This window comes from Cygnus olor, chromosome 26 (assembly GCF_009769625.2).
Source record: "Cygnus olor isolate bCygOlo1 chromosome 26, bCygOlo1.pri.v2, whole genome shotgun sequence".
Classification (NCBI taxonomy): Eukaryota; Metazoa; Chordata; class Aves; order Anseriformes; family Anatidae; genus Cygnus; species Cygnus olor.
Genome location: NC_049194.1, coordinates 3,777,474 through 3,799,178, shown reverse-complemented (window position 1 = coordinate 3,799,178; position 21,705 = coordinate 3,777,474). Strand labels below are relative to the sequence as shown.

Here is a 21,705-nt window from a genome sequence, read left to right as displayed (position 1 = left end):
CACTTAACAGCTTGGTCTAAATGCTTTGGGAAATCCACAGTGTGAAATCAGTGAGTGATGTGTTGCTCATGCTGACTGCTGATTTAGTGCATTGAGTTTGAGGCTGGCTAGGTATGTGGCTGCCTTTGGTATTTGCGTGGGGGCTCATTCCTTCCCCCCATGTCTTATTAAAGCTTAAAGCTAAATATTTAACAAATACTGCAAGCAATTTGGAATTTGATATCAAGTTAAATTGGTGAAGGATCTAGCTTTGGGGAAAGTTGTTTTTCTTGGAAAGTCTTAAAAAAGCTTAAGTTTTTGTTTTTCAGGGGAAAAAAAAAGTATTATATATATATATATATTTTTTTTTCCCAGCAGGTTCAATGTTAATCTATAACTTCCTTAGGTGTAGTCAGTGCTTAAGAAGGTTTTGGTTGTTTTACCTCCATCCTCCTCCTAGTCTAGGCTTTTTGCTTAGAGAACAGCTCCCCCAGTTGACTTTGGTGTTGCCTAGCTAAGGTGGGTGCCATTTAAATCTACAGCTTTGTAGTTAAACAGCTTTCCTGCTATTGCTGCTCTGAAAGCAGCGGGAAAGGGTGAAGAGCAAAGCAGGAGGATGGAAAGCATGTTCTATTTTTAGGCCAAGGCTGGCTTATCTTGTATTTATCCTAGAGCTGGGTGGATAACGTTTCCAGAGACCTCACATGAGTAAAGACTGCGTAAGGACGGAGTTAATTTTAACTGCTTGGCAGTCAACAGACATGGAGTCTGCACAAGAAGCGGAAGAGCTGGGACCTCAGGCAGAAACGGTTGCAGACACAGTTCTTGAGGTCGGAGAGAGACTCTTTCAGGTCAGCCGAAGGGCACTTTCACTACACAGCCGTTACTTTGAAGCGATGTTTTTTGGGGGTGCAAGAGAGAGCACTGAACAACATATAGTGATCAGAGGGATCGATGCAGCGCCTTTTCAGGCACTTCTTGAGTTTACTCGCACAGCCCAAGTGCTTATAGGTCAAGAAAATGTGATCAGCTTACTGGAAACAGCTGATTTTTTTCAGTTTGACAGGGTGAAACTGTTGTGTGAGAAATTTCTGGAGAGGGAGCTGCATGTTTCCAACTGCCTGGGCCTGATGACCTACTCACAGCAATTTGCCTTTGTAGAGCTGCATGCATCTGCTATGAATGTGGCTCTCACCCACTGGGGGGATGTGATGTGTCAGGAAGAATTTAAGGCTCTACCCAAAGAAATGTTGATGCACTTCCTAAAAAGTGATGAGCTATTTGTTCCTCGAGAAGATGTGGTTTTTGACAGTATTATGAGGTGGATAATGGAGGACCCAGCAACGAGGGAGGAAGACTTTTTGGATTTGGTGGGCCAAGTCAGGGTCACTTTTCTGAGTTTGTCCTTCCTCGATGTCTTGGTGAAACGCAGCAAGCGCCATGGACAGACAGATACCTTCTCCAGACTAATAAGGAAGTTAGACAGCTGTCCTCCACCCAGCTGGCAAAATATGAAGCTGTGTCCTAATGCTGGTCGGAGCTATGACACCTTATACGTCCTGGGAGGAAAGCATGACAACGAACAGCAAGAATTATTTCTGTTTCAACCTAAAACAGGGACCTGGCAGGCTTGTTCTCCATTGCAGCGCAGAAACCTCACGCAATATGCAGTGGCAGCAGTAGGTAACTTGCAGACCTGTATCTCAGCTGGGACTCAAGTGCCAACAAGTGGGACTGAGCAAATGCAAAGAAAAGCTGAGGTTCAGAGACTCAAATGCAGCAAATTCAGCTGCCTTTCCTATAAAATATAGCATTGCTAAAAAACTCACTTGTGTTCAGAGAATGGCCTTGTTTTCCATAGCCCTGGAAGAATGTTAGGCAAGGCTGAATTCTTTTTTCTTATAGCAGGAACAATAAAAGTATTGGACTCCTCACATTAGCTTTATCTGGAGTGAGTCTAATCACTTTAAGCATTTTTTTTTGGCCTTGGTTTTGACAGGTGGTGACTGCCTTTATAGTTTTTATAGTTGCCTTTAAGATAAATTTATCTGTGAACGTTGTGATGTCTTCATCCATGGAGACTTTCAAGACAGCTCAAAAACCATGACTTCCCTTACTCAGTGTTGGCGATAGTCCCGTTTCAAGTGGAAGGTTGGATGTGAGATTCCCAGAGGTTCTTTTCTGCCAGTGCTTTCATGGTTCTGTTCAAGAGTGGGAGCCAACTTGGAAAGAGTTGCTTCATCCTGTAGGCCCAGCATATCTGGGCAGATGAGGAATCAAATATTGCCAATTAATACAAAGAGCAGTCATTTTCTTTGCTCATCCTGCAGTATACTGGTAGAGCTCAGAGGAAAAAAAAAATAAAAAGAAAGCCCTCAGGACCATTTTTCAGCCTTTGTGTAACTGATCCTTTTCTCTGCTGTCTTTCCAGGGAACTTCCTTTTTGTGACAGGAGGATATTTCCGGGATGAGTTTGTGTGGTATAGTGTGGATTGGGTGCTGATCTACAATTGTTTGAGTAATAGCTGGCTGGAAGGGCCTGCCATGAAGAAGTCTCGCAATAGCCATTGTGCGGTAGGAGCAGGGCTCTACCTGTATGTACTTGGAGGGAGCACAGATGAAGGGATAATCGCAACAGTGGAGCGCATGGCTTTGGTGGACCCACAGTGGGAAAGCATGAGTCCTATGGTTCAACCTGTGGAGAGAGGAGATGCAGTCAGTGTGGGGACCAGGATCTATGTGGTCTGTGGCCTGGATGAAAATGGACATGTCTATGGTGGAGTGCAAAGGCTGAACACAGAGACGGACAGCTGGGATGTCATCTCATTTTCCCCACTTCCAAGGTAAGAAATCTGGGACCTGATGAGGAGAGATGCTCGAGAGAGAGGGGCATTTTTGTTCCCCTCTGCACCAATGAGACCACCTGGAACAGCGGCTAGTTTTGGGATTCCAGTACAAGAGAGATGCAAAGAACCTGGAAAGGAGTCAGTGGAGGGTTATAAGATGGTAAATCCAGCGCAGAGGAGGATATACTGGAGAAATGTAGACTAAAGCCTGTCAGATTTATTTTTATTTATGTTGATTTCTACAAACATGAAGCAGCTCTGCTAGACTTTGAAGGAGTCAGAGAGATTCACGCTGTATTCCCCCATACCCACAGGAGCTGCATGCAAAGCTACACACTGGGTTTTGACAGCAAGGATTGAGCCCACAGCCTCAGGTTAATGCTAAATTATTTGAGCAAGAGAAACAATCCACAGACTGTGGAAAACAGCTTAAAGCCACCCGTATCTGAAATATATAAAGCTTGAGCCAGAGCTTCCTGACGCCAGTGGCATCCTTCGCTGCTTTGGCTGCCAGGAGATGACCGGTTCCCATCCCTGAGCTCTGGGGGAATCTATGGAAAAGGGCTGATGCAGCCACAAGTGTGTAAGAGCTGAGCTCTCCGTTACATCCCAAGTAAGCAAACTGTCCCCGTCCTCCCTCCTTCCCCTGCGTCAGCACATGGGACAGGAGATGGATGTTCCCACAACACCCATTTCCAGTCTTTTCATGTCCTCAAGTAATTCCATTTCAATGGAAGACTGCTGGAGTTGTCCACTGTCCATCAGTCTGGTGGTAGGGATTTATTGGCAAGATACGGAACTATTTCTGTCCTAGCAGCTTGCAGCAAAGCAATCAGGAGTGGTTTTTTTCTCAGTCAGGTCTAAGTGGGTACGTAGCTGAGTGAACCATGGCATCTCTTGGTAGCCTGGGGTGCTTTTCTGGGACCCATCTGTAGCTGGTGCTGCTCTGGTTGTTTTGTCCAGACCCAGCACTGCAAACATTTTGCATGCTGGAGCAGGAATAAAGACACTTTCTCAGCCAACATAATCCTGCGTTATCTGCAGCGCCTCTGACTTTAAGTCTCCCCCTCTTAGTCTCTACTTCCTCCTCCACATCTTGAGAATTATCCAGGGGAGGAGGTGGCTCCTGGCTCCTCTGCAGCTGCCTGGTGGCTGCCTGGGACCCTCCTGAGCAGTGGGAGCACACACAGGACTTCACTGGTCACTAGCTGGCACCATCATCACCTCTTCCTCAAATCCTGTGGCTAATGCTTTCTTAATTTGCTCATCTGTAAAGTACTTAACATTCATCCACTGAATTATGGTTTAATTGTGCAAGCTTCCCTGATAATGCTGTTCGCTGACACGAGGCTTAGTATAAAATGTTGATTTCTTGCTTGCTGGTAATTGTGGTAATGATGATTCATAGTCATAGGACAGCGGCTGTGCTTTTGAGCAGGAGTAGGAGCACTTCACATCTTTGCAACCTGAGTGAACACAAGCAGGTAGCATTCCTGCTGTCACTGGAGATGGGGAGACTGGGGCAGGGGATAGCTAAAGCTAATGCTGTGTACTGTGGATACTGATTATTTGGGAAGAGGTCTCGAGTCCCTAGACCTCTAGAGCCTCTGAGCAACCCCAAGTTCAGAAGAAAGAAAGCTGGAGATGGGCTCTAGCAGGGAGCGTAGCGAGGGGACAAGGAGTAATGGCTTTGAACAAATGGAGAGGAGATTTAGGTTAGATGTTATGTGAGGAAGAAATCCTTCACTCAGAGCACAAAGCGCACATGGGCATTAGGGCTGAAGATACACCTTGCTTCTGTTCTTTTCTGTAAAGAATAGAATGAAATTACATAAAAACCAGTGTTAAAAATAAACCCAGGGCACAGGATGGGAGGTGGAGGGCAGCCGTTGTGGCCCAGGGGAGCCAGCCCCAGAAAAGGGGCCCTCAGCCCCCCCCAACCCTCCTCCTTCTTTCACGTAAGGGCATCTCCCTGGCCGCTCCCAACACAGCCGCCTTTGGGCACGCATGGGCCATTCCATCACAGAGGCTTGCTGAGGTCACAGTGGCCACTGCTGTCCCGCCTTTGCTGTGGACCCTATAAAACAGGCCCCCTGCAGCTGGCCCACCACTCGCTCAGCGACTAGCTCCTCTGACAGCCGGCGTAAGCGGCAGGAAGACGACTAGAAGCAGAAAGGCGAGAAGCGGCCCTCCTTGGTATGCAAGGACAGCGATGCCGTCCAAAGAAGCGCCAAGAAGGAATGCAGTTAACATGAAGGAGACGTGTCGTGGGCGGAGGGATAGCACAAGAGACATCAGTGCTCAAGACACCTCTGGCGCCCAGCCCACAGACACACATAAGCAGTACCACAGGTACCGCAACGACGCGGGGAACAGGCCGCCCCCTCAAACACCCAGCAACAGGGGGCCTGGGCCTTCCCATAGGTGTAACGGTGGTGTGGGGCAAAGTCAGGAGCATCAGACAGACAGTTGTGGGGGGCAGAGGCATACCCATGGTACAGAACGGAGCGTGGGACCCAGGCATGGCCATAAAACAGATGGCAGCCTCGAACCCATGCGTGAAAATCAAACCAACAGTGGCATGGGTCCTGGGAGCGGAACTGGATGACCTCCTGGTTCAGCACCCTGGCCGGAAAACATTCCGAATAGAAGGCATCCCATTTGGGCAGTCCCAGGCAAAGACTGGCTTATCCTTCTGCCAAGCACTGTGGAGCTCATGGAGACGAATCCACCAGAAGATGTGGAAGAACAAATGGAAGTGGATCCACCTCCACCAGAACAGACGTGGGACTACCGCAGCATGTCGTTGCTCTCTTCCATCCAAGAGCGGCACAGGAGTGCCCACCCAGCTCCCTACTCGTTGCTCAGTGTTGTGGTTTAGCCTGGCTGGCAGCCAAACACCACACAGCCGTTCGCTCACCCTCCCCACCCCTCTCCGGGATGGGGGAGAGAAACGGGAAAGTGAAGTCTGTGAGTTGAGATAAAGACAGTTTATTAAGACAGGGAAAATAATAACAATAATAATAATAATAATAATAATAGTATTAATAGTAATAATGCGTACGAAATAAGTGATGCACAATGCAATTGCTCACCACCCGTTGACCGATGCCCAGCCTATCCCCGAGCAGCCGGCCCCCCCCCCCGGCTAGCCACCCCTATATATTGTTCAGCATGACGTCAGATGGTATGGAATACCCCTTTGGCCAGTTTGGGTCAGCTGTCCTGGGTCTGTCCCCTCCCAGCTCCTGCTGCATCCCTAGCCTGCTCGCTAGCAGGACAGAGCGAGAAGCTGAAAAGTCCTTGGCTTGGTGTAAGCACTGCTCTACAACAATTAAAACATCAGCATGTTATCAGCGCTCTTCTCATTCTAATCCAAAACATAGCACCCTGCCAGCTACTAGGAGGAAAATTAACTCTGTCCTACCTGAAACCAGGACACTCAGGCTCCGTCCCAAGCATTAGCTTGGAGCCACCAAACACCACGGACATCCCGCAGGCTTGCCTGCAAGATGTCCAGGCAATAAACAACTCTTGCCAATTCTCAGGGGTTGTGTGAGTGCTTCTTTCCCATCCCCCAGCCCTTGTGCGAGAGGTGGCATCCCTTCTGCGCAGAGCCTCGAAGAATAGCACAAGAGAGGACCCAGCTTCCTTCGGGCTGCTGCGCTGGGGTGACAGGAGGAGTCCCCGAGGGCCACCATGCACCTTTAACATTTGTGAAAATAGACTGAGGGGTGAAAATAGTGTGTGAGCGATTATAGGTGGCTAATTTCTTATATTAGGAGTGAGTTTCTGTATCTGAGTAATTGGTAATGACCGACATGGAGAAGGCTGAGGTACTCAACAACTTCTTTGCCTCTGTCTGCACTGGTAGATGGGCTTCCCAAGTCTTTCATTTCCCTGAACCCATAGATGGAGGCTGGGGGATCAAAGTCCCACCCACTGTAAGTGAACAGCAGGTTCAACACCACCTGATGAATCTAAACAGGTACAAGTCTATGGGACTTGATGACATGAATCTCAGGGTCCTGAGGGAACTGGCTGATGGAGTTGCCAAGCCTCTCTCCGTCTGAGTAGAAAAGTCCTGGCATTCAGGCAATGTCCCTGGTGAGTGGAAAAATGGAAACATCATGCCCCTACTCTTCAACAATTAAAACAAAGAATTGAACAAAGAGCACTACTCTTCAACAATTTAAACAATTAGGAGACATTTCTTCTCAGAAAGAGTGGTCAGGCATTGGAACGGTTTGCCCAGGGAAGTGGTCAAGTCACCGTCCCTGGGGGTGTTCAAGGAAAGGTTGGACTTGGTGCGCAGGGACATGGTTTAGTGGGTGACATTGGTGGTAGGGGAATGGTTTGACCAGATGGTCTTGGAGGTCTTTTCCAACTTTAATTTTTCTGTGATTCTGTGATTCCCTCTCAGGTATGACCTCTGCATCACATCACTGAATGGTGCTCTATACACCATAGGAGGGGGAGCTTTTCGATTTGATGTGGAAACAGATGAATGGACTCATGTGGATGAGGAATGCTTGACCAAGAAGTTCTTCATGGGATGCAGCACTGTTAATGGACAAATTTATCTCCTTGGACAGAGAAAGGGGAACAGTGCCCTCCCCATTGTAGTCCTCTTTGATCCCTATGTTGATATGTGCCAGGTCATAGAGAACAAACTGCCTTGCCCCCTTCCTATTCGTGGCTGTGTCTCTGTGCGAAGGTTTGATACATGGGCATGAGTGATACCAGATCCAACATAATCATAAAGAAAAAGTCGTGCTTTACAGATGATGGGAACTGCACTGTATCAAATTTGATTTGTGAAATTTTTAAAATTTTAAAAATAGATCTGTATAATTCCTAGCTTTTCTGGTTTCTACTTGGCAAATATCTTGAAGTAAAAGCCGGTGAAACCTTTGCGACTACATGTGGTTTGCAGGTCATTACTGGAAATAGTGGTCAGTGTTGGTAAGAGTACACAAATGCCTCAGTGTTGATGTTACAACATCAGATACAAAAAAAACATCAGATACAAAAAAACCAACCAACCAACCAAAAAAAAAAAAAAAATCACCTGTAGGAGTAAAGTAATAAATGTGTGTCGAGGGAATCTTCAGCAGACTGTATGGGCTCTTACTGCTGCAGGACGGATTTAAAAGAAAAACAAAAACATCGCTGAAGTCAAGCCTTATCAAGTATCAGTGTCATTTTAGCCTGAAATAAGCCTCCAATGTTATGTTAGTATGGTGAAAATTACCTTTAGTCCAGCATAGAGAGCACCACAGCAGGTTGGCCACTGGCCAACTGGGGCACTTAAAAGTCCTGCTTCAGTCTCCTTAGTCCCCTTTGCTCTACAGACCAAAAATAAAAACACCATCTCCATCCTAAAGCACCGAAAGGAGGGTGCAAGGAGCATGACCTGCATATACCCTTAATTAAGGATTGCTTTTGAAGAAGAGGGTTTGATGGGCAGGACTAAGGATTTAGGACTGCTGTAGGAAACAGCAGGACAGGGGCATGTTGGTGTTAGTTCCTTCTGCCTTTCTCTCACACATCTTTCCTGAGTTATTTATATTTTTCTTTGATGGGTCAGATCTGGGAGGTGGACCATGGTTCTTAACAATAAAGTGTTCTAAGGACACCATCCTTCATTCCCCACCTCTTTGCAGTTCTCTAAAATTGTTTAATTTTCCTTAATGTTTGCGCAAAATATATCAGACCCCTTGGAAACATATTCAAAGCCTGTGTAGAAAACAGCTTTAAAGACAGCATTTGTAGGTTTCTATATATTGTTTGTAGACAAATGTATATGATGATTTATTGGCCCTCTGTAATTTTTGAGCCTTTGAATTATCAGTGATATCAGATCTCCAGCAGGTTTCAAAGATCTGCTGATTGACACAAGAGCTGATATTACTGATATTCCAAAAAATGATGATAAAAAAAATCTGCATCATGCAACATTAAGGTAAAATGGGCTTGTTTAGGTGTAATAATTCTTTTCTACATAAACTTTAAATCCAATGTTATACAGTAAATTCTGAACATGATGTCAGATACAATATATTACAAAGTGAATAGTCATCCAAAACAGAGAAAACCCTTAAAATATCCCATTAATATGTTAGCATTGTAACATTTATTTTCAGATTTTAAAAATGAAACCTCAACAACACTAATACATCCCTATGGAAAGCTTCCATTTAGACTAGTAGAAAAGTGTGCCTTCAGAAGAATTTCAGTTGCTTTCAATTTTAGGACCATTTTCTCTAAGTACACATTCAGTTAGCAAAACCTTTTAGACGCGTGAGCTATTTTGTATAATTCATACAGCAAACACAGCTTGTCTCACTTGGCCAGGCTTTATATGTGGAAACGGTCTATCCTTGCCCCAAAATCTGACAATTTTAGACTATACAACTGGAAGCTTATTTGGCAGTTGAAGCAAGTGTTTTTTTACATGCAACTTTTTTCATAAGGTGGCTAGCACTGACTGCCAGTATATTCTGAAATTGTGGTTCAGATAAATGTTCAGCAGTTGTAATTTATTACTTTACGAACCTTTCGGAAAGTTTTGAGATAACCACAGCTAAGTGTTATAACTTCAGCAGATTGTTTAACCCCTCTTAGCCTGTTTTTAGTGAGACTGTGGCTGATTGACCATTTTTCTTCTGGATAGAGTAGTAGTAAAATGATGTTCCCAACAAGACAGGTGAAGAAAACATCTCCTAAAGTTATTTGTTGCCTGGAAACTCTATGATGAAATTTTCTTTTGTCTAGATGTTGGATGATGCCTCAGCTATAACGCTGCAAAGGGTTCTGTGAGCCTGTCTGGCCTCTCCCTTGTGGTCCTGTTCATCCTTCCTGCTTTTAAGAGTCTGTCTAGCTCTTGGTATTTTGCAATGAGACCCACATTACTCTTTGCTCTTTGCCAGATCTTCTGCTTCACTCCTGTCGCTTTCCTCAGTGTCACTTCTTGCATCTTTTCTTTTCTGTAGGAGAGAAAGATGATTTAAACAGGCTGCAAAACCTATGTCTTGCTGCATTAAAGGGGACTGGTCTTGCTTTCATTCAGAGCACTGGTATGTTAACCTGAGAGGTAAAATAAAAACAATAGCTGAGATCATATCCTTGAAACCAGTGTGGTAATTGTCCCTGAATTTGGGAGATTGACTAAAACTACCTGGAGTTGGTTATGTGTTTTCCTGACTTTTGAATATGTTTTTTTTTTTTTTTTTGGTGATCCTTATAATATTCTTGTAATGTGACCTTCTGAAAAAAACTTAGTGTTTATTTTACATGTAGTTATTCTGCATATATTCCTGTCTATTTTTTATCGTTGAAGCTCTGAAAGTCAATATATATTTGTTCAGTCTACTGCTGCCCTGTGGTGAGGGCAGTTGGTTATTTGGGAAGGAGATAGTCATGGCTACTTCTTGTGCACTGAAAACTGAATTTTAATGACATCCCATAAACAAAGGTATCTGTACAACTCTCACCATGTGCCTTCAGAAGCTCTTGGGCTGTTTTTTTGGGTAGTCCCATTTCTCCCACCCCTTCCTGCAGGCATACAGGAATCACTCTGGATCTCAGGGTTGCTCATGAGTAATGCTGGCACAGAGGAGAAAAAGATTTTTCATACCGCACCGTGGAGGATGACACCAAAGACCATCTGGAGGATTAGATAGGACCAAAAAATGTGCAACAACTGCAGGATCATCAGGAAAGCATTTATCAGACAGCTTAGGAGGAACATCTGAAATTTTGTCACAAAGTAATAGTATGTGCTGTGGGAAAGAGAGAGGGAGAGACAAATTAGAGTTTGCATGTCTTCACAATTACAAGGGTCAAGAGACTTTCTGGGCAAATACTTGGCTCATGGGTTCCCTGGGAAGAACCAGTCTGTGCTAGTCCTAAGCAATGACTTCACTTCAATGACTTCTTGCTCTGTCCCAGAAATGGACTTCACCCATCTTTCACAAAACATATCCCAGGTCCCAGAAGACCTGGAGAAGACCTACTGAAATTGCCAACCACACAATAGTGTTTGCAAATAGGTCTGTTTGCAAAGCATATCTGCAATTCTTCCCAGAAGCAACAGGAAGCCACCATCTGGCAGCGATCCTCCCTGGGCCAGAGCCAGAACTTGGCTTCCCAAGACCTCCACAGAGCATTCAGGGTTCATATTTTTGTACCCCAAGGCATTGCTTTTACACATACAGGCTTGACCATGCAGACATGAACCACCCTGCAAGGCCCTCTGTTCACATGAAGCTCTCTCTGCGAGAAGTCATGCTCCTCACCTGCAGAATCTCCAGCCCACTTCCATGGGTCCCTCTTCATGGGCAGCACTGGGAGGTCAAAGCAGTGCCTCCATCATGGGGCGAGGCCAAGGGCAACTTACTGTCATTGTAATACTGGCTTTAAAAGCTTTTCTGTGAATGTAGTAGTCAGAGAGACTGGGAGGAAAATATTTGGAATTCTGTGTCCAGTTCTGGGCTCCCTGGCACAAAAAGGACAGGGATCTCCTGGAAAAAGTCCAGCAGAGGGCCACAAAGATGATACAGGGCCTGGAGCATCTTCCCTGTGAGGAAAGGCTGGGAGACCTGGGTCTGTTCAGCCTTGAGAAAAGACTGAGAGGGGATCTTATCAATGTTTATAAATACCTGGTTTGGAAATGGAAATCAGACAGAATAGAACAGAATTTGGTGCAGGAGAGAAATAACAAACACTGGCATGTGCACTCCTCTGCAAGTATCTACGACATGAAATCTAAGATGTTATAAGCTGGGAAACATTCGGTGGATATAACATCTGTGTCTGCTCTGCCTTTATGCTCCTCCCTAAACATCTGCTTCTTGCTGCTGTTGGAAACAGGGTCTGACCTTGACGGACCCTTGGTCTGACCCAGAACATCCATCTGCTTTGTTCTTCCATTACAATACAGCACGTTACTGGGACTTGTTTGACTTTTTGTAGACAACTGAAATCAGTGTTATTCGAGCTTCTTTCTCAGGAAAGTTGCCTCAAACTTTTATTGCTTTTCCCTTTGAGGGAGCTGTTTCACTGCCAGAGAGTCGGGGATTTGTCATGCAAAGTCAGCTTCACAGGCATCCAGACTTAAAGGGAAGCAGGACCAACGTTCAAAACTCAGCATAGTCAGTGCTGGTACGGAGCCAGGGCAGGAACAGAGGACAGCAATGTAGACTTGTCCTTATGCATATGTAACATGTCCCACTCCTTCTAGGCATATTAAGAAAAGTGTTTGGTTTTTGAAGAAAACCGAAACCTTAGACTATATATAATGCATGTATTGTGGAATGAATTTTTGGGAAGGTAAGTGAGATCAGCTTTTCTAGACAATTTGGAAAGGGTAAAGAAGGGGAAACAATTTCAGCATAGTTAGAGTGTGGGAGTGTGGTCAGATGTGTACAGGCAAACACCATCCTCCAAGACTGGTGTCTGTGACTTCTGGAGATACTGCTGCTCTTACACTCCCAGCACGTCCGGTGTCCGACCTCCTGAATCCTTAGGTTGAACTCATCACTTTCCTATTTTATTTCAAATAGATACAGGGTCACCTTAAATTCCTACTATTTTTTTTTTCATATGTTAGTTTTATCTTAATAATGCTTTAGGCAGGACTTTCTTAGTCTGTAAAGAAATTCTTGGGAAATTCTAACCAGCATAATTTGTACCTTCCTTCTCTTGCATGAACCAGTGTTTGCAACAGAAGGAGGCCACTTCCTACTTGCTGGAAGAGTCACACCAGGTCTTGAGCAGGATTAGAGGAGATGAACAATTACCCTCAGACTGTGGTGGGAGTGACCTTACAAGGATGGAGAAAGGTAGTCATAAAAAATTCCCAGTGCTATGATAGCTCATGAATTGTCAGTTGCTGTAGGTGCATGTAAACATCTTATCCCAGCAAGAGAGACAGCTCCAGATGAGAGACAGTTCCTGCCTAGGAGACAGTGAGAGCCTGGAAATGGAGAGGCAGAGACTGTGACTCCAGATTAATTTATAGGTAAAAACCCTGGCTTTTTCTGGGGTTCCTCAGTTCTGTCTGGATTCATCTTTGAGTTTACCTGCAGTGTCCTGTTCCCTGCCTTTCCTCCCCTCACCATGGAGGGACATTTCTCCAGAAGTACAAATAGTCCATGACACCCATGGTTAGAGAACATTAAAACGTAACTCACATTAACGGGAAAATGACAAGCCGGGAACTGATGAACACCACAGCAAAAACAACAAACACTGCTTCACAGACCCACTTCCATTTCATGTAATGGAGCATCTTGGCCAGCTGTAGAGAGACATATTGCCATTTATACCATGGGGCTGTGTTCTTCTTCTATTACCACTCTCCTGAGAGGCTTCAGGGGTTTCCCATGTCCTGCAAGGGTTACTGGACTTGTTGGAGATTGTCCGAGCCCTGTGTACTCATTTACTTTTCCCCAAGAGCAATAAATCTGATACTTCCTAAATGCATTGGCACGAGGGTATACATGCGGCCTACCTGTGTAAGTGACTGCATCTGCAAGGGTCAGCACAGTTGCTCACAGACAAGAGAATAGATGAGCATTTCTATGCGACGGTAACTCACCTCTAAAATATAATCAGAGGCATCATGGACCAGCATGACTATCATCCCAAACCGTATAAGGTTGGCACAGTAGGAGACAAAGATCAGGGTGATGGTGGCGATGTGGTGGATGATCTGTTCCTTGAAGTCCTGGCACAAGAAGAGAGGTTGTGTCAGTCATTGACCTTGACCTGGCAGCACCTGTTCAAAGATGCTGCTGCATCTAGGACGTGGCAAACAGTAGTGCTCCCCACTGTGCTACAGTTCTCTGGTGTTATGTATAAAGCCAAGACAAATGAAAAACTTTACACCCAGAAATGCAGATAAATACCAGTGAGGTACACATAGGTGCAAGTGTGCTAGAAGACAGGTTTTCTGTTTTTACCACGAATCAAGCTTTCCTTACAAAGTTCCTCTCTTAACATCCTCCTGTATTTTCCTCCTAGACTCCTCCCTTGTGTTGTGGACTATTCCATCTGGGTTATCTGCTAGGTTAGAGGTTGGACTAGATGATCTTAGAGGTCTTTTCCAACCTAAACGATTCTGTGAGTCTATGATTCTATGACTGAAAAAGTTTTTTGTGACGACAGTAAACTACCCTTGTCCTGGGGCAGGACCTACCCATTAGTCATATTGGAGGCAGCGCTCCAACCTGCCAGTGCTGCCCATGAAGAGGGACCCATGGAGGTGGGCTGGAGACTCTGCAGATGGGGAATTTGCCTTCTCACATGCGTTATCTAAATAGAGAACCTTGCAGGGTGGTTCACGCCTGCATAGTCAAGCCTATACGTGCAAAGACAATGCCTTAGGGTACAAAAATATGAACCCTGAGTGCTCTGTGAAGGTCTTGGGAAGCCAAGCTCTGGCTCTGGCCCAGGGACGATCACTGCCAGACGGTGGCTTCCTGCTGCTTCTGGGAAGCATTGCAGGTTTCCAATAACTGACCTATTTGCAAACACTATTGTATGGTTGACAATTTTAATAGGTCTTCTCCAGGTCTTCTGGGACCTGGGATATGCTTTGTGAGAGCTGGGTAAAGTCCATTTCTGGGGCACAGCAGTAAGTCACTGAAGTGAGACATGATCACCAAATTGAACAATCATCAATCAGATGAAGCCGAGGTTGAGCCACAGCTCTGCACAGTTGATACTACAGAACAAGGCACACAGATGAGGGCAAAGGTGGGTGTTGGGTCCATGGGGCCTAGAAGGTGAGCACTGTGCAAGCATCAACAGGACCCTCATCACAAGAGCTCCTGGTCTGTCCTTCAGGACAGAGTCCTCTGGTTCAGGCCGCACTTTGGAGCAAGGCAGGGAAGGGCCACGCTACCATGTCCACCTAGTGACTGTTTCTTGGTGTCCCTTGGCCAGGCACAGGGACTGTCATCCAGCAGCACTCCTCTGGCCTCGCAGGCCCCCCACTAGAGCAGGGCCCAGCATGAGATTCACAGGTGGGATACAGGAGCTGCAGGGAGTGTACGTGGCCTGGGGCCTTGCCTGCCTTGGCCTATTCACAGGCCTGGCAGAGCTCTGTGAGTCCCTGGGGTGCTGACAGTGGGAGGGGGGAGCCTCATGGTGGAGGCTGACCAAGCCAGTGGGTTGCTGCTGTGCCGCTGTCACTCACCTTCCTCTTCACATCAAAAGGCAGGGTGGCAACCAGTGAGCAGTAGAAAGAGAGCTCCAACAGGTAGAACCAGCCCAGTGCAGGCAGGAGAGGCTGCAAAACAAGCGAAAGGCAGTGTAACACCCTTGCTTAGCCATGCGGAGCGGGAGAGGGCAAATCTCTTCCCAGGCAAAACGCAGTCATGAAAACTGCAACTGGGTCAGCAGGGCTTGGTCATGTCTAAATTTTCCTGTCCTTTGTAACTGAACCATTTGCTGGTGTGCTGGCAGTCTGCTCCAAAGCCAGGACAAGCCCCAGACTCTCAGAGGGACTGAGAGGAGCTGAGATCTTCTTCCCTCTACGGTGGGTTGGACTCCTCTCGTCTCCTTTCATTTCCCTTCCTGTTTAAGAGTTCAAGGGATGTCCTGACTGCCAGGTCGCTTTCAGGGCCACACACCTGGAGCAGCTTCCAGCCAGGCTTGTATTACAGAGAAACTCTTTGAGAAGAGGGGACTGTTCAGGGCAGAGAGAATCTCCTGCTGCTCCTTCATATGGACCACCTATGAGGAGGTGGTCAAGGAGGCCGTCAGGCTGTTCACATGGTGCATGGTGGGAGGATGAGAGACAGTGGGCATACTTGGAACCAGGAGGTGAATATTAGGAGAACCTTTTTCATCACGAGAGTCAAACAGTGGAATAGGTTGCCCAGAGAGGTTCTGCAGTTTCCATTCTTGAAGGTTTTCAAGGACTGGAAAAGACCTGTGCAACCTCATCTGGGCTCACAGCTAACTGCTGTGAGCAGGAGGTTGGACAAGAAACCTCCTGAGCCCCCTTCCAATCTGAATTATACCACATACGTGCAGCTCACCTGCTGTGGAAAGCTCAGCCAGCACACGGTGTGGTCCCAAAACCAAGGCTTCTGTGCAAAGAGATAGCGGCAATTAAGATCCCATAGCCATATCAACATATAATGGCAACATGAAAGAGTACTTTATTAAGTAAACACATGATGTCAGTGTGCCTGTGGTAGAGCCAATCTGCCTTTGAACTTTGTGAAAGTGGTTGGCAAAATGCATTTGTTGTTAGTGAATGTACAGGATGTTCCACTGAGGGTGTCAGTCCACAGTGGGTCGGATGAAGAAAACCATGGTCACATCACTGACACCTAGCCAGGTCCGTGCCTGGATAAGGGGGCTGTTCTGCTGGATTTAGATTGGGTATGTTTCCATACCACATCCCTGAAATTTGTCCTTATTTGGCTCTGAAACTATGGTCCAATCCCTAGTCATGGCCACAAATCGTCAGTAGGTTCCTTGAAATGGCCGAGGACCATCAGACTTATTTTCCATGAATGAGGAACTCTTGAAAGGTGTCACATCACAGTGTCTCCCAGATGACATACTTACATCATACAGAAGAGCCAGCCCAGAGAAGAATGATGTGAAATAGAATGTAAATCTCCAGCTTAAATAGAAAAAAGAAAAACAAACAAACAAAAACACAGGGAATTAAAACTTCCTCCAGAATTGTGATAGCTTACCAGGCTGTGCCCAGGCCCCTGCATCCAGCACCCAGCTGTGTGGAAGTGACTAAACTGACACATTTAGGCACAATGACTGCAGGCCAGAAACAGCTGGAGAAGGATGAAGTGCAGACAAACAAATGTGGTATCACGTCTTCCTAGATGCTCTCACAGCAGCTGCAGAGCCCATGGAAGAGCCTACTCTTGTTTGGACAAAGATTTGCAGTACCTCAGCTCTGTTTGCACATGCACGAACGTGCTGTTAAGGCAATGGGGTATCTACAGCCCACCCAGGCTCTGCTGTGGTCCATGCTGTGCCCAAATTCCTGATGTCAGAAGAAATTTGGCCATTTTAAAACTTCCTCTGCCGGCATTATGGCATGCAGTCCTTGTTGGAGGTTTCCATGATCAAAATCCTCAGCTGGCTCACCTACCTTGCCTCACAGAACTTCTTCATCAGTTTGGGACGGTCCTGGGCCCGCCGGTGCCGGAACCAGGCCTCCACTTTTTTGACTGGCAGGTCATTTTGCTTGGCCAGCGAGATCAGGTCCCCCTAGAAAACAGGTCAGGAAAGCAGGACTTGGCCTTCTGATGCCTTCTGTCCCCATGTGGGTGGAAGAGGCCACCTCTGCCCTGTTAGCAGTAACTGTGCTGCCTGTGAGGCTGGTGTGCTTGGGCTGGAGTATCTGTAGGGAAAGAAGATATTGATTAGCTGGGCTCTTTGGACACAAGCGACACTCACCTCCTTTGGGGTCCTGCCCATCAGATTGTAGAAGTCTTCCAGTGTGGCATTGGGCTGAGCTTTGGGCCTCGGTCTGTTGCTTACACCCAGCCTCCTGCCCAGGGGTAGAGCTATGGTTCTAGAAGAGGAAAAGAAAGTTCAGACAAGAGAGGATGTGGGCACCCTCACTGGGAGCCAGGGCCAGCCCACAGCAAGATTGTGCCAGCTCCGTATCCTGTGCATGGACCCCAGGGGTCCAGCACTGCTCTGGCTGCACACACTCTGCCAGAGAAGTCCAAAGCCCCACTGGGTGCAAACCTACCCAACCCCAGGGGTCCAGCACCGCTTCAGGGGCACATACAAAGCTTAGTGCCTCTATCGGGTCAATGCTCTTCTTTGAGAGAGACACAATGGCACCAAGGCAATGGTGAGGAATGCTGGATGTGCAGTGGAGACAACACTAACAAATACAATCAGTATTGATGCCAGTTTTGTTTAACATTTTTACCAATGATCTTGATGAGGGGATTGAGTGCACGCTCAGTAAGTTTGCAGATGAAACCAACTTGGGTGGGAGTGTTGATCCTGAGGGTAGGAAAGCTCTGCAGAGGCATCTGGATAGTCTAGATTGATGGGCCACATCCAACTGTATGGCATCCAACAAGGCTAAATGTTGGATGTTGCAGCTGGGCCTTAAGAACCCCACACAGTCATATAGGCTGAGGGAAGAGTGGCTGGAAAGGTGCTTGGCAGACAAGGATGCTGGTTGACAGCCCGCTGAACACGAGCCAGCAGTGTGCCCGGGTGGCCAAGGGCATCATGGCCTGTATCAGAAATAGTGTGGTCAGCAGGACTAGGCAAGTGATTCTCGCCCTGTACTTGGCACTGGTGAGCCCACACCTTGAGTGCTGTGTTCGGTTTTGGGTCCCTCACAGCAAGATATTGAGAATGCATTCAGAGAAGAGCAATGAAGCTGACTAGAAAACAAGACATGAGGAGCAGCTGAGGGAATTGGGGTTATTTAGTCTGGAGCAGAGGAGGCTGAGGGGAGACCTCATGGCTTTCTACAACTCCCCGAAGGGAGGTTGCTGTGAGGTGTGTGCCAGTCTCTTCTCAGGTGACAAGTGACAGGACACGAGGAAATTGTCTAAAGTCTCACCAGGGGAGGTTTAGATTGAATATCAGGAAGAATTTCTTCACAGAAAGTGTGGTTAGGCATTGGAACTGGCTGCCCGTGGAGGTGGTGGAGTTGCCATTGCTGGACATATTTAAGAGATATGGGGATGTGGCGCTTAGGGGCAAGGTCTAGTGGTGGACTTGGCAGTTAGATGGATGGTTGGACTTGATGATCTTCAGGATCTTTTCCAACCTAAATAATTCTATGATACTATGATTCTACGACACTATGATTCTATAATACTATAATTAATAATAGTAAGCAATAATTAATTATAATAATTATTGACTTGACACCAAGGCGGAGGAGGGAGGGGGTTGCTATGCTCTCATTGTCTTTACTTATAGCTCTTAAGACACTCCCCATATGGAGTCAACCTGGAAGTGAGACCCTATTTGGGATCCCAGTGCTGGCCATTGGCCAGACTTCAAGCTTCTTGAGACCCACGAATACATGGGATTTGCTAAGCCATTGCAGGCCTGCAGGTAGCAGAGAGATGTTTTGATAACCCCCAGGACAGAGCTTTCCTTGGGGTCTGACTGCTTTGTGTTTCTCTGGCTCTTCCTACAGCCCGTTTTGCCAGAGCTTCTCACAAAGCTGAACACAGCAGCCAAAAGCCAGCTCTCCAGAGAGGTGGGACAGTGCTTCCCCAGCTCCCCCAGCTTCTCGAGGCCACAGAAGAAGGCCCATGCTCCAGCTGAGGGCAGGTTTGCTGAGCACAGCCTTCGTGCTTCACACACACCATAGTCCTGTTCTGCCTGGCTGGCAGCATCTTGGCAGGGCTGCCCGTGTCAGCACCTGCCCTGCTTTAACTGATAACCCCTTGATTTCCTCTGGGTGAGGGCTGGACCTCTCCACATGTCAGTCTCACCTTCTGGAAAAGGGGCCCAAAGCCCATGCTGGATCCATCTCCTGTGTTCAGCCATGTGGACTTAGATTGTTCCCACACGTAGGTTCTGGGAGATGTCTGTCAGTTTGCAGGATCCCCTTTGGGAGTACCATTTCCCTCAGCTGGGTGGGTGTGAATGCCCAAAACTAGGGCATTGTAGTACATGAACTGGGGACCCCTGGTGCCAGGAGGAGCGAGGAGGGCAGAGCTGGGTGAGGGGAAGGAGTGGTGTGAACAGGGTGGTCCTACAAGAAGCTGAAGGAGCCATGGGTGTCCTTCCTCTGTGCTAAGAGTGGGGACTCACATAGCATCTTTGGGAGTATCCTCTAAGACCTGGCTGAAGCCTGGCTCATCTGGGGTCTCCCAATCCTGATGTACCTAGCAAATTCCTTATCCTGTGCTGCATGCTCCCAGCTGGTCTCTCAAGAGCCCAAATCTGTCTCTCCAGGGGGACTTCCCACACACAGCTGAGGTGCAGCTGAGTGACTTGTCTTTTCACACCCGATAGTATAGGTTATGCTACGGGTATGGGAATGAGAGATGGCAGGGCAAATTGCTGACATACAAATGCCATAAATCACAAAAGCAGAAAGGTTCAGTATTCCTGGGGAGAATTCCCTGTCCACTTTGTAATTGTTAGGAGGTGGGTAAGGATAAGTCCAGAGCAATCCTTCAAGACACTGATGACAACCAGCACAGAAGGGGCTGGATTTGCTGCACTCACCTTTCAAAGATGTATCGGACAATGATCAGGATCAGGGCACCAGGGATGCAGAGCAAGAGGTCCTGAGGCTTTGGGTAGTGAATGTCAGCAGACTCCTTCATGTCTTCCCAGGTAGCTCCAGGTGGCAGCCAGTACTTGTGGTGCCAGAACTCCTCTAACAGTCCCATCCTGGTCTAGACTGTGGGAGCACAGCAGAGGCTCGGGGACTCAGCGAGCAGATACAGCTGAGACGTAAAACTCACTCCTAAGCCACGACTCCAGCGCTCCAGGACACCCAGCCCCACAGCTCGTCATGCATACTCCACACCTTTCACTCCAATCCATGAGTATGAATTTAATCTAGTTGAAATAACATCACTTGTTCTGACCTGCCCATGAGCTTAGAGGTGGAGTAAGATGTCCTAGTACAAGAAAGTAATTCAGTGGGTGTCAGTGATGTGGCTATCTTCAATTATACTTCACTGCATAGACAGCTGAAGTCCCTTCCTAGTGACGATAACAGCAGGGGCATCTATCTCACCCCCTCTTCGTACCAACCTTTTCCTTCCCAGGCTGCAAAGCCCTCACCTATTAATCAGCTCTCCATTTACGGGGCTTCTCTGACAATTTGTAACTGCAAAAAATCTGTTGGTCTCTCACGGTAACCTGAGGTAGATTTCCTTAAATTACTGGTGAGGGATCTTTCCAAATTCCTTTGCAAAGCCAAGCACTATCAGCAGGTTTTCTCCTGTGCCTGTGTTCACTGACACTTTGGGATAACTCCAGTAAAGACATGATTTCCTCATACACGAACCATGAGGATTTTTTCCCATAATGTTATGTTCATACATGTTTCCTGTAATTCCCTTACTCATGATATTTTGTACCAAACTGACCAGTACAGATGTTAAGCTACAGATGTCAGAAGCTCCTCACATTCCCACTTGGGACCTCCCTAAATTTTGGATAACAAGGTGATTTGAAACAACAAAAAATGGCACTCCACAACACATGGTTTAACTTTTTCTTGTGTAAGTTTCCTCTTGACACTTCAGCAAATACCATCCAAGCTGGAAGGCTTGCTGTTACTCAGTTACTTTGCTATATAACATCTTCTCACCCATCAGTTTTGGATGAATCCTCTAGAGACACATCCTCAGCAAGTATTGGCTACCCTCTGCTTCTGAGCAGGGAAGTTGCAGGCAGCACATTATTTTTTTTCGCTCTAGCCTGATCTTGTCTCAGACTTGATAATCTTATGATTCCTACAGTCTTTCCAGTGTTTTTCAGAGAAGATTGCCATTGCCTTTTAAGTTGTTTCTCAATGTATTTCTTGGCCTGCTTTACTGCATGTTCAGATTAATCTGCCAAAGTTACAGGTCCTTTCCACTTCCCGTGTTTAGACATGACTTTGGCTTTTTGAACAATGCCTTGCTATTTCTTAGGGACGCCCTTACCTGCAGGCACTGTGTCTGTTGTACACGTGCAAATGAGAAAAGCAATGCTGTTCAAAGTGTAGTCATCCAAGTAAAGGTTCCCTTGGGCTTATGTCTGAATGATAAAAACATGGTGGATGCACATCTCCCATGTTTCCTGAGTGTGTGCAAGGGGAAGGGAAGGCATGAAGCAAACTGCTCTTAAAACAAGATCCAAAATAGTACTAGATGCCTGTGTCACTGGAGTC

General features: G+C 46.7%; 2 protein-coding genes across 3 annotated transcripts; one reads left to right on the top strand and one right to left on the bottom strand.

The window, feature by feature from the left end:
* Positions 1-360: 360 nt before the first annotated feature.
* On the top strand, positions 361-9,954 carry LOC121060123 (kelch-like protein 24). The gene is made up of 3 exons (XM_040537604.1): positions 361-1,662; positions 2,411-2,822; positions 7,249-9,954. The coding sequence occupies exons 1-3, from the start codon at positions 684-686 to the stop codon at positions 7,559-7,561; spliced, it is 1,704 nt and encodes a 567-aa protein (XP_040393538.1). The 5' UTR covers positions 361-683; the 3' UTR covers positions 7,562-9,954.
* On the bottom strand, positions 8,584-20,350 carry LOC121060121 (ceramide synthase 4-like). Of its 2 annotated transcripts, XM_040537600.1 has the most exons (10): positions 20,043-20,350; positions 17,274-17,391; positions 16,966-17,084; positions 16,416-16,473; positions 15,878-15,928; positions 15,031-15,123; positions 13,429-13,557; positions 13,022-13,128; positions 10,465-10,609; positions 8,589-9,814 (listed from the first exon to the last, which is right to left on the bottom strand). In XM_040537600.1, the coding sequence occupies exons 1-10, from the start codon at positions 20,207-20,209 to the stop codon at positions 9,737-9,739; spliced, it is 1,065 nt and encodes a 354-aa protein (XP_040393534.1). In that variant the 5' UTR covers positions 20,210-20,350; the 3' UTR covers positions 8,589-9,736. The 2 variants fall into 2 exon arrangements, with proteins under 2 accessions (XP_040393535.1, XP_040393534.1); XM_040537601.1 differs by lacking the exon at positions 13,022-13,128 and having other exon boundaries at positions 8,584-9,814.
* Positions 20,351-21,705: the final 1,355 nt, after the last annotated feature.

Coding starts and splice junctions, on each gene's coding strand:
- LOC121060123 (XM_040537604.1), top strand. CDS start 684: ATGAGTAAAGACTGCGTAAGGACGGAGTTAATTTTAACTGCTTGGCAG. Junction 1,663..2,410: donor ATATGCAGTGGCAGCAGTAG/GTAACTTGCAGA, acceptor CTGTCTTTCCAG/GGAACTTCCTTTTTGTGACA. Junction 2,823..7,248: donor TCATTTTCCCCACTTCCAAG/GTAAGAAATCTG, acceptor ATTCCCTCTCAG/GTATGACCTCTGCATCACAT.
- LOC121060121 (XM_040537600.1), bottom strand. CDS start 20,209: ATGGGACTGTTAGAGGAGTTCTGGCACCACAAGTACTGGCTGCCACCT. Junction 17,392..20,042: donor GTCCGATACATCTTTGAAAG/GTGAGTGCAGCA, acceptor TTCCTCTTCTAG/AACCATAGCTCTACCCCTGG. Junction 17,085..17,273: donor TGGGCAGGACCCCAAAGGAG/GTGAGTGTCGCT, acceptor CCTGTTTTCTAG/GGGGACCTGATCTCGCTGGC.